We start from the raw sequence: 15,476 nt of genomic DNA, 5'->3' as shown, positions 1-15,476 counted from the left end.
CTGTTTGCTAAATGTCAGCTAGGATTAGTTCACATGTCTAAAACAGTCGTTTTAGGAAACATATCAGTGTCGAGAAGCTTTTTACAGCTACATGTACATGAATTGTTCCTTTTCGAATACAGTGTGTCTTCAAATGTAGTTACGAAAGATTCATTCAATGTTGTGAAATTGCTTTGAGCACTTATTAATTAATTAATACTCGCTGGCACAAACAAGAAATTACTTTTACACTCAAAAAATAACTCAATGGATGAACTCAATTTAATTGAGGGCAAGATTTGTATCTAATAAACTTGTTAAGTACCAACAACAAAAAAACTAGTTTAATTAAATACAGTTGGTCTAACATGATTTTATCAAATAAAAGTGAAACACGTTTGTATTTTTATTGAACTTAAACTCAAAGGTCTGATAATATCATTTGTGTCTATTATAGTATGTGTCCTACAAAGTCTCAAAGTCTCTTATTTGAAGTTATCCTAAATGAACTAAGAGCCATTTTTAGGCATATTTCATGAGTTACATAAACAGTTGATTAAGACTGATCTCAGAACTAATTTTAGGACAGTTGTTGCTTACTAAGCAAAGCAACAGGCTGCATTTTTGCTAATTAAACTGACAAGACCCAAAGCATGTGTGCTTCTGCAGGGTGGTTATCTCAAAACTCAAAGCATTACATGGAAATCTTCTAAATCTTCAAACTAAAGTAAAGATTAAACTCTATCAAGTCTTTCTATTCACTGTAAACACTTAAGATTACTTTTATTGCCAACATTTCCCTCTCTTAATTCAATCCCACTTAGGGGTGGGCCGATAGACATGACAATACTGAGCTGGCATCGCAATTCTTCGCCACGCCCCCGTAAACACGGCCCCATTTACACTGATACGTCTTAGTTTGAAAATGGCATTTTAGAATGAAAACGATCTGGGCTGCGTTTCCCAAAAGCATCGTAAGCCTAAGAAGTTCGTAGAAATGATCGTACGACTGATCTTAATATTACGGTCTGTTTCCCAAAAGCATCGTAACTTAAGTAGCACTTGAAAATCTTCGTGGATCTACGAGTGCTCTGGAGTAATCGTAAAGCCTTAAGTGCATCGTAAGGAGACAGAGTTATGAGGGCACCTGCTGGACAACCGGCAAATTGCACCTACAATTTACTTCTCTTCAAAGTCATTATTCATTTTATTTGTACGTATATCTCTATTCATTTATATTTTCTACACATTACACAATTCAATATACAAATAATAATAATTAATAATTAGGCTAAACTTTTCAAAAATAAATGTAAGAGCTTATTTATTTATTTATTTATTTACTTATTTATTTATTTTGATGTGAGATAAGCAATTTTTGATAAAGAAATTGATAAATAATTCTACTTAATTAAGGTTTCATATAAATATCGAAAATGATGCTGATGTCATTTCCGGCAAGGACTGTTAGAATTAGTTTTATGCGAGATTGGAGCAAGACAGTGTTTTTACAGTACGACATTTCCAGTTAATTTATGTTTTTAAACTGGCTCAAAAATATTTTTTTTTATGTTATTCGAGTTGAATATACATTCACACAAGTAGAAGAAGAATTATATGGATTGCTATAACATGTGCAACAATAACGAGCCATTCTATAGCGTGACATTTCAGCACTTAACAAACGGATAGCGACTCCTAAGTTGCACTTAAAGCTGGGCTACGTGCAATTGTGTTAAGTGCATTTTTGGGAAACGCACGTGAAACAATAACGAACGTTCGCAAAATGACTCGTAGAAAACGCTCTTAAGTGCTAAGATCAATCGTTATCGGGAAACGCAGCCCTAGGTGTTTCATCTAGCATTTCTGAAAAGCCCTCCCTTCACACTATACCGCTGAAAACGCACATTACGTACGTGACCTCACACGCACACACTCTGTCATGCGCTGCAGCGAATGCATGCGTCTGAGCTCCAGCAGCCGGTGCTTTGCACACAAAACCCCTAGAAAGCAGTGCACGTTGGACAGTTTTTCAAGGATGCACCACTGGATGGCGTCGCACTATAGTTGTTAAACGTGATATTAAATTAATCTTGCCTCTATCTAATGACTCTTCGGTCTTTTGAATCTATCAGGTAACGTGTCACAGCGTCAATACTTGCTTCAATCTTTCACTTTCACGCTTGTACTTAGTAATTTTAGTGAAAACCTCAGATACTGTTGGTTGGTTCCTGTTGGTTGTGCACCTTTTTTTACCAACCAAGTTTGTCGACGCGATTATAACAACACAAATCTCTCTGCCTATTCATGCCAAAGTCCTGCGGAAAAAGTGATTGACAGGTGGTAATTTGTGTGTAACTTATCTTTATTTATTTATGATTTGGTTATGGGTAAAACAAAGACCATGCGGGTCAGGTAGTTGAAACAGTAGGCTTCAAATAATTAATTCGTTATTCGCTGCTACGACAACGATGCCATTGTCCATATTGATGCTTCTCATTAGACATCATACAATGCAAATTGGTCGGCATCGCCCAACTCTAATTCCACTACAAATCTTCCAACCAGGTAGTTGGACCAACACAATTCCTTCATGTTGTCCCAACACAAACTGTTAAGTTAACTTAATGGTTTACAAATTTAAATGGACTGAATATAAAATGAAGAAATTGGCCAAAGAAATGTCAAGAGTTGGGTTTCAGCTCATCTTAAACAACTAGTTTAAACAAGCAGCTATAATCATGTTTTTGTATGTGTTTTGAGTGCATATGCAAATATGGAACTTTATAATTTTAATTTAACTGTATTTTAACTGTTTATAATGTTTTTAGGCCAAATAAGAGCTTAACAGTTTAATGTTTGAATGAAGAATTTAAGACATGGATAGTACTATTTTGTATTTTGATTTCACAATTTAAATTAATTGTATTATTTTTATTATTATTAAGCACTCCATCCATCCATAATGAGAAATGATTGTTTCTACACTGAAATATAATAATTATTGTTATTGTTACTCTCGATAAATGTATTACACTGAAATATAATAATAATATTAATAATAATAATAATAATAATAATAATAATAATGATAATAATAATAATAGCAACAATTATAATAATAATAACAACAATGATGATAATAATAATAATAATAATAATAATAATAATAATAATAATAATAACAACAACAACAATACTAATAATAATAATAATAGTTGTTGTTATTATTATAATTATTATTATTATTTCTATTATTATTATTATTATTATTATTATTACCAATTTTGACCAAATTTTGCAGCCCTACAAACCAGCATAGTAAACATAGTGCTTTTAAAAATCGTCTTATGCAATTTCTATGGCAACTGATTACTAATTTTTTTTTGTCCAGGGCATGGGCTATCTACATGCCAAAGGGATCCTTCACAAAGATATGAAGTCCAAGAATGTATTTTATGACAATGGGAAAGTAGTCATCACCGACTTCGGCCTGTTCACAATATCTGGTGTTCTTCAAGCAGGCAGGTAAGTCGACATGCATTTAAGTATAATTCTTTTCTAAACAGTTTTCAATAAAGCCTCTTAAATAGTTGCTGACATTGCTGCTTAAATGGTAGCACTGAACAATAATGTGTTTTTGGACATTAAAGCATGTACACACGCTCAAAAAATAAAACTTAAAAGACCTTTAAAATGGTGATATAGTCAAAATGAAGTCTCACGGTGGTGTTTTCTACCTTTTAAAGCTACTGAAATGAAAAGCGTTCACCTAATCTCTCGCCAGTAGAAGAGTGACGAATGTTCAGCCCATCACAGTTTATGTGCGGCAGATCATTAATAACGTCCTTAAATTCTGTAATGACTTTGAGAACTGCTTATTAAAAACCAAAGCCTGTAATTATTAGCGTGTGGGCTAAATCCAGTTTCACCTTCAGTGTTCTCGTGCTCCCTGATAAACGTCTGCTTCAGTGAGTTGAAGTAGCAGCAGATGTTATCCACACACCAGCGTTTGATAGGAATCCAGGAACTTTTATCAGGGGGAAACTCCCTCTGGCAATCTCATTTCAACGCCTTGTGACAATATTAATAGATGAATAGTTCTTCTCAACCAGATGAAGAGCTCTTCTCAACCTTCTCAACCTCTTTTTCATGTTTAAATAGAAAGAAAAGTTCATGTGTAGTGCAAAAAGACATGTGCTATGTTTTATTTTTGTTAGAAGTTGAAAATATAAATGTGCAGATCATGTTACAAGAAAGACATGAATGCTCAGATTCCTGTTGTACTCAGTATTATGCATGAGATTTGTTAAGAAAGATGAAAAAGGGCCCTTTAAGGTAAGTCACTTCAGTTGGTGGCCATCCTTGATGTGTTTTTCAGTGTGTTTTCAATTTCATAAGGTTCCTTTTACAGCAGTGACAAAGTAATTTAATTAAAATGTAATTAGTTAAATAGACCTAGGTGTTCGTTTAGCTGTTCAAGTGTAAAATAAGATGAAAGGCCGTTTACATAATTCCTTTTACATTTATATAGTGCTTTACTCAAAGCGCTTTAGAAATTTTTGGGGAGAATCCTCATCATCCATCACCAGTGTGCAGCATCCACCAGAATGACGTGATGACAGCCTTATTGCACCAGACCACATACCAGCTGATTGGTGGAGAGGGGACAGCGATGAAGTCAATCATATGGGGAAGGTTAGGAGGCCATTGGGCAAATTAGGCCAGGATGTTGGGGTTAAACCAATATTCTTTTTTGAATGACATCCTGGGATTTTTAACGACCACAGTTAACCAGGACCTCGGTTCAATGTCTCATCCGAAAGACGCCTATCACTAAGCAGTATAGAGTCCCCATCCATATACTGGGGTGTTAGGACCCACACAGACCGCAGGTTGAGCACCCCCTACTGGTCTCACTAACACCACTTCCAGCAGCAACCTAGCTTTCCCATGTGGTCTCCCGCCCAGGTACTGACCAGGCTCAGCCCTGCTTAGCTTCAGTGGGTGACCATGTAAATGCAAACACCATCTGGATCAGCAGGCGTGCACTGAAACTCCATTGAAAATACTGTGGTAAAATAAGTTTCCATATTTTAAAGACATGACGCAGAACAATGAAATTTTCAGCACAGGCTCATTGTGAATACGTACCCCTGTCTACATTTCTGGAGAGCGCAAATTATGTACCCAGAGGTATGTCTGGCTGCATTTCGTCATTTAAGCAGGGCGGTATGACACTGCAGAAGGTCTTTGCACACTGAAGTACTAAAATATGTGTTTTTTTTTGTATTCATATGCGAATAAAATCATCACTTAAACAAACTTTGCACACAGAGTCTGATGCATATTAATTAATCCATCACAAGAAAAAGCAAAACATTTCGTTAATGTTCCTCTCTTTCTTCTCTCTCTTCTCCAAAGTGCTCATCCAATATTGCAAAAAGAGGAAGGAGATTTCAGCTCATTATCGAAGAAAATATAAAGTTATCTTTAGCTCAAATGACGGCATTCTGTATTTAGCTTTTCGCTTTTACGGTGGCTCTATCAAACTTTCAAAACACCTCTCAAAGCATTTTTATTTGATGCAAAAAGAAAAAATGTTTATACGGACAAAAGTTTCGGAGGCTGTGTGTCAATACAATTGACACAACGTGAGGTTGAATTTATTTTTAACGTGCAAAAATTACGAATGAAAGTTTTGGATTCATTATGCAATAACCTTGACACTATGTCTGATCACATTAGCCTACTGAAGGTATTTCCCAAATTATTCTTGAGGGCAAAACTTCTCCTAAAATGGCAATGACTTCTTTGTTTAAATGTTTGTGGGTGATTAAGTGGTATCTGTCTTGCGATTAGCATTCTAATGGCTAACAGTCGGGACTTTCTTAAAAATAATGAGGTCATACAAGACAAACTGTAACTCTTGTTTGTTTCATACAAATTAATGTAATGTGAATTTATATAGCGCTATTATTGTGTGTGGCCATACACCCAAAGCGCTTCACAATCATGAGGGGGGTCTCTCCACACCACCACCAGTGTGTAGCATCCACTTTGATGATGCGACGGGACAAAAGCGTCAGTGTGCTGACCACACACCAGCTATAGGTGGAGTGAAGAGACAGTGATAGAGCCAATTCGGTGGATGGGGATGATTTGGAGGCCATGATGCCATGGGATATTTAATGACCACAGAAAGTTAAGACCTCCATTTAACGTCTCATCCTAAAGACAGAATTTTTGAACTTAAGTACATTTGTTTTTAAATGAAGTTAGTTTGTTTAAAAGTAAAGATTTTGCTTTATGTAGATATATTTTTCTTGTCTGTGAAGAAAGTATTAGCTGAAATTTCAGCACATTTACTGACCCAAAAGGGGTTCATAATACAGTCGTAGTCTGTAGACTTCTGGACCAAACCCCTCCCACAGAGAATCATCAGTGTATAATGATCGATGATTGGCTCCTTTACTAGAAGGCACGGGCTCATTTGCTAAAGCAACCAAATTGACAGTGGCATTTTCCCCCATCTAAAACTATTCAAGTGACACGCCATGTGCATTCTAGTCTTCACTTTTATAGTTTACAGTTTTCACAAAATTGCATGGTTTACACATAGATGTTAATTATATAGTTCTTCAAAAACCTTTGAAACATCCATGATCTGAATCTTCCTTACCACCACATCACCAAAGGTGCTCTTTTGGATTGAGATCTGGTGACTGTGGAGGCCATTTGAATACAGTGAACTCATTGTCATGCTCAAGAAACCAGTCTGAGGTGATTCACGCTTTATGACATGGAGCGTTATTCTGCTGGAAGTAGCCTTCAGAAGATAGGTACACTGTGGTCATAAAGAGTTGGACATGGTCAGCAACTGGTACTGATGGGCCCAAAGTGTGCCAAGACAATATCCCCGACACCATTACACCACCACCATCAGCCTGAATCATTGATACAAGGCAGGATGGATCCATGCTTTCATGTTGTTGATGCCAAATTCTGACCCTATCATCCGAATGTTGCAGCCTGAATGGAGACTCATCACACCAGGCAACGTTTTTCCAATCCTCTATTGTCCAATTTTGATTAGCCTGTGCAAATTGTAGCCTCAGGTTCCTGCTGTAGGTTCCTTAAGGTTGGACGTGCTGTGCATTCAGAGATGCTCTTCTGCATACCTCGGTTTTAACAAGTGGGTATTTGAGTTACTGTTGCCTTTCTATCAGCTGGAACTAGTCTGGCCCTTCCTCTCTGACCTCTGCCATCAACGAGGCATTTGTGCCCACAGAACTGACGCTCATTGGATATTTCCTCGTATTCGGACCATTCTCTGTAAACTCTACAGATGGTTGTGCATGAAAATCCCAGTAGATCAGCAGTTTCTGAAATACTGAAATTCTGAAATACTGAAATGCTGTTAAAAATGTATTTTATGCTCCAAAAAAGATGGTTAGTCGTAAAAGATTAGATTGAAATGACATGAGTGTTAAGAAAATGATGACAGAATTTTAAAATGTCCCTTTCATGTTATAAAGATTTGTAAAAAAAAAAAAAAAAAAAGGATACATTTACAATCATACAAAGGATATATTTATATCATAAAAGTTAAACAGTCAAACAATGTTGGGACTTAAAACAACCTTAGATATTACAAATAAAAAAGTCAAATTTCAAAGAAAGAAAGTCATGCAACCTTAAAATGATTTGTGGAACAGAAAATAAGGACATTGTTTAAATGTATGGCTGAGTTTTAGATTTATGGGCATATTTTGTAGGATGTCAGTGTGAAAAACAACACTGAAAAAAAAGTGACTCTTTAAAATTTTTGACAGAATAATGTAATATAGGCTTGGATTAACACAAGGCTGAGAATTGTGCGTTTTTGGGTGCATTGTCCCTTTAATATTACACATTTCAAAGAGCAACAATGCATGAAATGGAGCTTGCATAGCCCAGAGCGTTTCTGTTCACATGAAGATGATGACCAATATTTTTGGGCGAACTGTCCCTTTAATTGAGCGTTCTTTCGCCTTAAGGCCACTTCATTTCTGTTTAAACGTCAAACACATATTTTGTGCTATAAATTTACGAATCGTATGGAGTAGCTACACTACTATCCTTTTAAAGACAGTCGGTGGAGTTTCATTTATATCACATCTGACTCACAACAGCCTCAGTCTATAATAACATTGCTGAATCTGCCTAACTGCTGTAATAGTGGATAATTCAAATGAGCCTGATATACATGCGATCATCTACTCATCCTGTCTCTGACTATGATTTTGTGTGGTCCGTGAAACTATATATTAGTCACCTCAATGGAAAGCATATTTACATTGTCTGAATCAAATATCCCATAATGTGCACTATGCGTCGTTCACCATATATAGAGTTGCAATTGTGTGCAGCTAACTTAATTGTCCAATATGCAGAGTGCTGACTGCTGTTAAACATGTCAAATTTAAAGATAAAAAATGGCAGTTATGGTAATATAATTAGCTTTAAAATAAAAATGCATATAATTTATATTAATAGATTGCATTGGAATGACATGAGTGTGAGACAATTATAACAGAATTTTTGAATATCCTTTTTATGTTATATAGTTGTGCAGAGTTATTAGCCCTCCTGAATCATTAACCCCCCTGTAATCTGAAAGAAAGAAGACTTTTCCACCACATTCCTAAACATAATAGTTTTAATAACTAATTTCTAATAACTGATTTATTTATTTATTTATTTGCCATGATGACGGTAAAAATATTGGTAACACTTTATAATAACTACACACTATAAATCCTATATTAAGCATTAGCAAATAGTGAATTCATTATCCGTTAAGCATTAACTCTACATTAATAATTGTTAGTAAGCAGTTTATAACTGTAGCTACAAATGCTCTATTCTTGACTTATAAAGACCTATATAATGTGTTTAATGATTGTATTTTCATACTCTGTTAATGATTTATTTTTGAATACTAAATTAAGTATCACATTATTTACAAACCGTTTGTATTTAAGAGTAATTGAGGGTTTTTAGGATCATTCAGAATGAGTTAGTAAATGATTAATAAACTATTAAAATTAAAGTTTACATGTCTTATTATTCAGGCATATGTTAATGGTTACTATATATGTTAATAAATGCTTTATTAACTCAACATTATGCAGTTTTGTGACCTAATCTAAAGTGAAGACTATTCATGCTTTATAAATCCCTTATAAATGACAAATAAAGGCTCAGTTAAATTCTAAACAGGAAGAATGACATTATTAATTCCTATTTATTTAAATATACACAAATAAAACTGTACTTCAAATGAAAAATAAATCTTTGCAACCTTATCAAAAATAGAATCACTGTAGAGTTTAAACATTGCATCTTATTTTATTGTTTAATTATTATATTGTTGTTGTTTTATTCAGTTGGATGTCATATTTTAACACTCCTGTTATTTGCCAATGTTTAAACTTTACAGTAATTTTACTAATTAGAAAGATTGCACAGATTATCGTTCATTTGATTCTGAGCCTTTCTTTGTCATTTAAAAGGGATTTATAAAGCATGAATAGTCCTCACTTTAGATTAGGTCACAAAACTGCATGAGGTTGAGTTAATAAAGCATTTATTAACATATTAGTTAACTATTAGTATATGCCTGAATAATAAGAACTATAAATGTTGATTTCAATATTTTATTAATCATTTACTAACTCATTCTGAATGATCTTAAAAACCCTCAACTACTCTTAAATACAAACGGTTTGTAAATAATTCGTAAATAATTCGATACTTAATTTAGTAATGAAAAATACACAATAAATAGGTGCTTATAAGTCAAGAATAGAGCATTTGTAGCTGCAGTTATAAACTGCTTACTAACGCTTATTAATGTACAAATAATGCTTAACAGATAGTGAGTTCACTATTTGCTAATGCTTAATAAATGATTTATAGTGTGTAGTTATTATAAAGTGTTACCAAAATATTTTCCTAGATATTTTTCAACATACTAGTATTCAGCTTGAAGGGACATTTAAAGGCTTAATAGGTTACTTAGGTTAACTAGGCAAGTTAAGGTAATTAGGTAAGTCATTGTATAATGATGGTTTGTTCTGTAGACAAACAGAAAAAATATAGCTTAAAGGGGCTAATAATATTGACTTTAAATTGTTTTAAAATAATCAAAAACTGCTGTTATTCTAGCTGAAATAAAATCAATAAGACTTTTTCCACTAAAAAAATATTATAGGTAATACTGTGAAATAAAATCCTTGCACTGTAATGCTGCCACGTGCAAATAAATTTCGCTAGTCCCGAAAACATTTTGAGTTTACTTGCTTTATTTGCGCCTCTAATTCGCTTTATTTGCGTGTGAAATTCAGTTCACAATAGACACGGATTCACGGACACTGGATGATGGAGGCTTTCGGCGGTGCTTCTGACTAAGTCGAGCCCAGTATGATGAGCTGTTGTCTGGTGTCAGTAAGAGGAGTTCCCCTCGGGACATCAACAACAGGCACTACGTCATAATCACTCCCCTAAAAGAGAAATCTCCTGATCGGTTACCGCGGCGCAAATGTCTGCTGAAGTTCAGATTTTCCAACTTGAGCTAAATACTTGCGCCACTTCATTTTCGCGAATCTTGTCATTTGTACCGCTTCATTCACGTGAATCAGGTCATTTGTACCTCCTCATTTGTGTGAATTGTGTCATTTGTACCGCTTCATTCACGCGAATCCCATAATTTGTACTGCCTCATTTGCGCGAATCGTCTCATTTGTACTGCCTCATTCGCACATATAACATCACTTGTACAACCTCACTTGTGCGAAATGCATCATTTGTACAGCTTCATTCGCACAAGTCGCATCATTTGTACCGCTTCATTCACGCCAATCCCATAATTTGTACTGCCTCATTTGAGCGAATCGTATCATTTGTACTGCCTCATTCACACATATCACATCACTTGAACTGCCTCATTTGTGCGAATCGTGTCATTTGTACTTCCTCATTCACGTGAATCGCGTCATTTGTACCGCTTCATTCACGCAAATCACATCATTTGTATTGCCTCATTTACACGAATCGTATCATTTGTACTGCCTCATTCGCACATATCACATCACTTGTACTGCCTCACTTGTGCGAAATGCATCATTTGTACAGTTTCATTCGCACGAAACGCATCAATTGTACTGATTCAATTGTATGAATCACATTATTTGTACAGCTTAATTCGCGCAAATTGCATCATTCGTACCATCTCATTTGCTCAAATTGTGCCGCAGGATGTCTATTTGTGTCTTTGCATTAAATTAACACGTAAATCACCCATACTTGACACTTCATCCGCATCTGGTGTGAACGCAGTATTAAACATCATTTGGGAAATATTTGAAAAAGAAAAGAAAAAAAATTCACTGGAGGGCTAATCATTTTGACTTCAACTGCACACATACAAAGGGGCAGCACGGTGGCGCAGTGGGTAGCGATCTCGCCTTTCAGTAGCAAGGTCGCGGTTTCAAGCCCCGGCTGGGTCAGTTGTCATTTCTGTGTGGAGGTAGCTGAAAAGAAAAGAATGAATTGAATGAAAAATGAAATAATTAAACGAAAAGTTAAAAAGTCAAACTATGTTGGAACCAAAAGCAACATTAGACATTACCAATAAAAAAATATAACTAAATAAAAAATATATCGTTTTTTTATGACATCGACTTGCTTTGACCCAGGCTCAAAACTAACATGTTCATACTAACACCCAGAAAATGTTCATTTTGATCAGCTCTTTGAGGGTAGTTTTGCATTTGATTGGTGCTAATCATCTCCTGCACCTTGTTAATTGAGAATGGCACCATCCTCACAGATCTATCTAGGCATTCCTGTCTTCTTCAAGTGACAAAGATTTAAAAGCAGCCACACTCAATGAAAAAGCCAGTCTGATGTGCGTGTTTTGTTGCTCTCTTGCGATGTATGAAGAGGAAACATCCTCCTCTTTATGGCTGAATGAATCCCTTCCTTCAGGCAAGGCCACTGAGGCACCGTCAATCATAGCAGACGCTTGATTTGTTGCGTAAATCTATGATATACAGTGCTTTGCATCTCGATTATTCATCCCTTTTGAATGCATTTCACTGAGGTATAAGAGGACATGTCTTTTAGTATAGTTATGTACTATATATTAGAGTGCGTTGATTTTTACAGGTTACACTGTAAAATCCCCTCCAACATTAAATAAATAACATCTTTAAAAATATCAAATTTTCACCTTCATATATGACAGATTTGTTTGTTTTCATTAAAAGGGTCTTTAAAATCTTTTTACAAAACATGGAAATCTTTGTTGATTTATATAGACACTATTGATCTTAAAGCAGAAGAAAAGAGCCTTTTTATTATTTTTCATAATGTATTTATTTATTTATTTTTTGCATTTACTGTGTTATTTAATAAGTACACTCACCTGCCACTTTATTAGGTACACCTGTCTGACTGCTCGTTATGGCAAATTTCTAATCAGCCAATTACATGGCAGCAACTCATTGCATTTAGACATGCAGACATGGTAAAGATGATCTACTGCAGTTCAAACCGAGCATCAGAATGGGCAAGAACTGTGATTTAAGTGACTTTGAATGTGGCATTTTTATTGGTGCCAGACGGGCTGGTCTGAGTATTTCAGAAACTGCTGATCTACTGGGATTTGCACGCACAACCATCTCTAGGGTTTACAGAGAATTGTCCAAAAAAGAGAAAATATCCAGTGAGTGGCAGTTCTGTGTGCGCAAATGCCTTGTTGATGCCAGACTGGTAGAAAGAATTGATAGAAAAAGGCAACAGTAACTCAAATAATCACTTGTTACAATCGAGGTCTGCAGAAGAGCATCTCTGAACACACAACACGTCCAACCTTAGGGCGGATAGTCTACAGCACAAGAAGACCACACTGGGTGCTACTTCTGTCAGCTAAGAACAGGAAACTGAGGCTACAATTCGCACACGCTCACCAAAATTGGACAATAGGAGATTAGAAAAACGCTGCCTGGTCTGATGAGTCTCGATTTCTGTTGCAACATTTTTTGAGTACTGTGTTGAAACTATGCCACGAAGGATTAAGGCAGTTCTGAAGGCGAAAAGGGGTCCAACCCTGTACTAGTAAGGTGTACCTAATAAAGTGGCCGGTGAGTGTATATTGTTTTTATAGTCATTCGTTTTTGGTTGTAAAAAAGCAGAACAGTGTACTACTTATTTTTGTATGTATATGATATTGTATATGCCCAAAACGTTAAGAAATATATTTGCCAAAAAAAAAATAATAATAATAATTAAAGGTATTTAAATGTTAATTTAAGGGATTTAGTGTTTTCTGATGCTTTTTGCTTTTATGGCAATTAGCACGTTTTCTCAAAACAATTCTCATTATTTAATTTAATTTTAATTTATGTTGTTTACATACTTATATGATATTATAATTAGTTAGGGGGACTAGATAACTGTGATAAATATCATGCAATGTTAATTACATTTAAAACTTTTTATTACTTTTTAATGAATGCAATTTACAATATGACATTTGATTTATCATAATTAATGATAATGTTTAAAAAATAATATTTTTTTAACCTTTGTAAGAAGTTGTTTTTCTGCCAGTACAGTAATCAAAATCAAAGAAACATTTAATAATTATTAATTTACTAACTCAAAGGTGACATAGAATGCATTGATATAATTTGTTGTGTGGCATAGGTAAGAGCAAAAATGTTACAAATATATTTCCAAAGAATTAGCTCTAATATGATAAAGCTGTTTTGACCATATTTGGAAGGGTCGTGAATGTTATTGAGCTCTCCCCCAATTTCTGTTTAACGGAGAGAAGATTTTTTCGACACATTTCTAAACATAACAGTTTTAATAACTCATTTCTAATAACTGATTTATTTTATATTTGCCATGATGACAGTAAATAATATGTTATTAGAATTTTTTAAGACACTTCTTTAAGTTTAAAGGCTTAACTAGGTTAATTAGGTTAAGTAGGCAGGTTAGGGTAATTAGGCAAGTTATTGTATAACGATGGTTTGTTCTGTAGACTATCAAAAAATATATAGGGGGCTAATAATTTTGACCTTAAAATGGCTTTAAAAAAGATGTAAACTGCTTTTATTCTAGTCAAAATAAAGCCAATATGACTTTCTCCAGAAGAAATAATATTGTCAGATATACTGTGAAAATTTCCTTGCTTTGTTAATCATCATTTGGGAAATATTTAAAAAAGAAAAACAAATTCAAAGGGGGCAAATAATTCTGACTTTATCTGTATATGAAAACACAGGCAGTTATTAATATTAATTTCAACATGAGTTTTGTTAAGTTAATTAAGTTAAGTTTTGTTAAGTTAATGGAATCTTTTCAGTCCAGAAAATCTTTTTTAAGAGTTGGGGGATATGACACAATGCATAAACATGCACTGAACATTTAAACTCAACAGTTTACATCTGTTTGTTGCTTCATTACAAACATGTGGCAAATTTTACAAAAAACAGAAATGTGCGCACATCTGAGATTCTCAAAGGCAGGTGCTCGATCAAAAATTAACAGTGGAAAAAGGAAAAATACAAAAGACACATTAAAAAAGACTTTGTGCCTCTTTGGTGTGGCATTGAATAAATGTTTAATTTGTATATACAATATTGTATATAAACATCCTTAAAGCATATCCTGTTTTTAAAATCTGAGTCCCACTTAGAAGTATAATACAAGCTTATGATCCTAAAAATAAGAACTCAAAGAAATGTTTGCCACTTGTTCAGTCTACTTATTTTCAAATCAGCTGACACAGCACAATTCTTGAGTTTTTTGGGACAACGTAATTGTTTTATTACTTTTATTACGTCTTATTACATTTTTTTAAACTCATTTCTTAACATAATATATTTAAACATAATTTTAATATCTCATTTCTATTAACCGATTTATTTTATCTTTGTCATGATGACAGTAAATAATATTTTACTAATTTTGAAGAGTTTTCACTAGTATTCAGCTTAAAATGACATAAAAAGGCTTAACTAGGTTAATTATGGTAATTAGTCAAATCATTGTAAAATTGATGGTTCGTTCTGTAAACAACCAAAAAATATTTAGCAAATAAAAAAAGGGGGATAATAATTTTGACTTTTAAAATGGAATTAAAAAAAAATTTAAAAACTGCTTTTATTCTAGCCAAAATAAAACAAATAAGAAAAATTATAAAAAAATAAATAAAAATAAAATAAAATAAAATAAAAAAATATTATAGGGAACACTGTGAAAAATTCCTTGCTCTGTTAAAAATGATGTGGAAAATATTTTAAAAAGTAAGAAATAAATCACAGGAGTGAACAATTTTGACTTCACCTGTATATATTATAAGTATACAACATGCAACATGTTTTTGACCAGTTTAGTATGTGTTCAGTTCTTGCAGTCTCCAATCATTAGTCCTGAAT

At 34.0% G+C, this 15,476-nt stretch overlaps 1 protein-coding gene across 6 annotated transcripts in view; it reads left to right on the top strand.

Annotated features, from left to right (window-relative positions):
- Positions 1-15,476, top strand: part of ksr2 (kinase suppressor of ras 2) — a 216,187-nt gene that overhangs the window by 181,733 nt on the left and 18,978 nt on the right. For all 6 annotated transcript variants that reach the window (NM_001423542.1, XM_009301241.5, XM_009301240.5 and 3 more), the window contains 1 exon segment: positions 3,374-3,507. In NM_001423542.1, the coding sequence (NP_001410471.1) occupies positions 3,374-3,507 (134 nt within the window).

Source organism: Danio rerio, chromosome 5 (assembly GCF_049306965.1).
Source record: "Danio rerio strain Tuebingen ecotype United States chromosome 5, GRCz12tu, whole genome shotgun sequence".
Taxonomy (NCBI): domain Eukaryota; kingdom Metazoa; phylum Chordata; class Actinopteri; order Cypriniformes; family Danionidae; genus Danio; species Danio rerio.
This window is presented reverse-complemented; position numbering and strand designations above follow the sequence as displayed.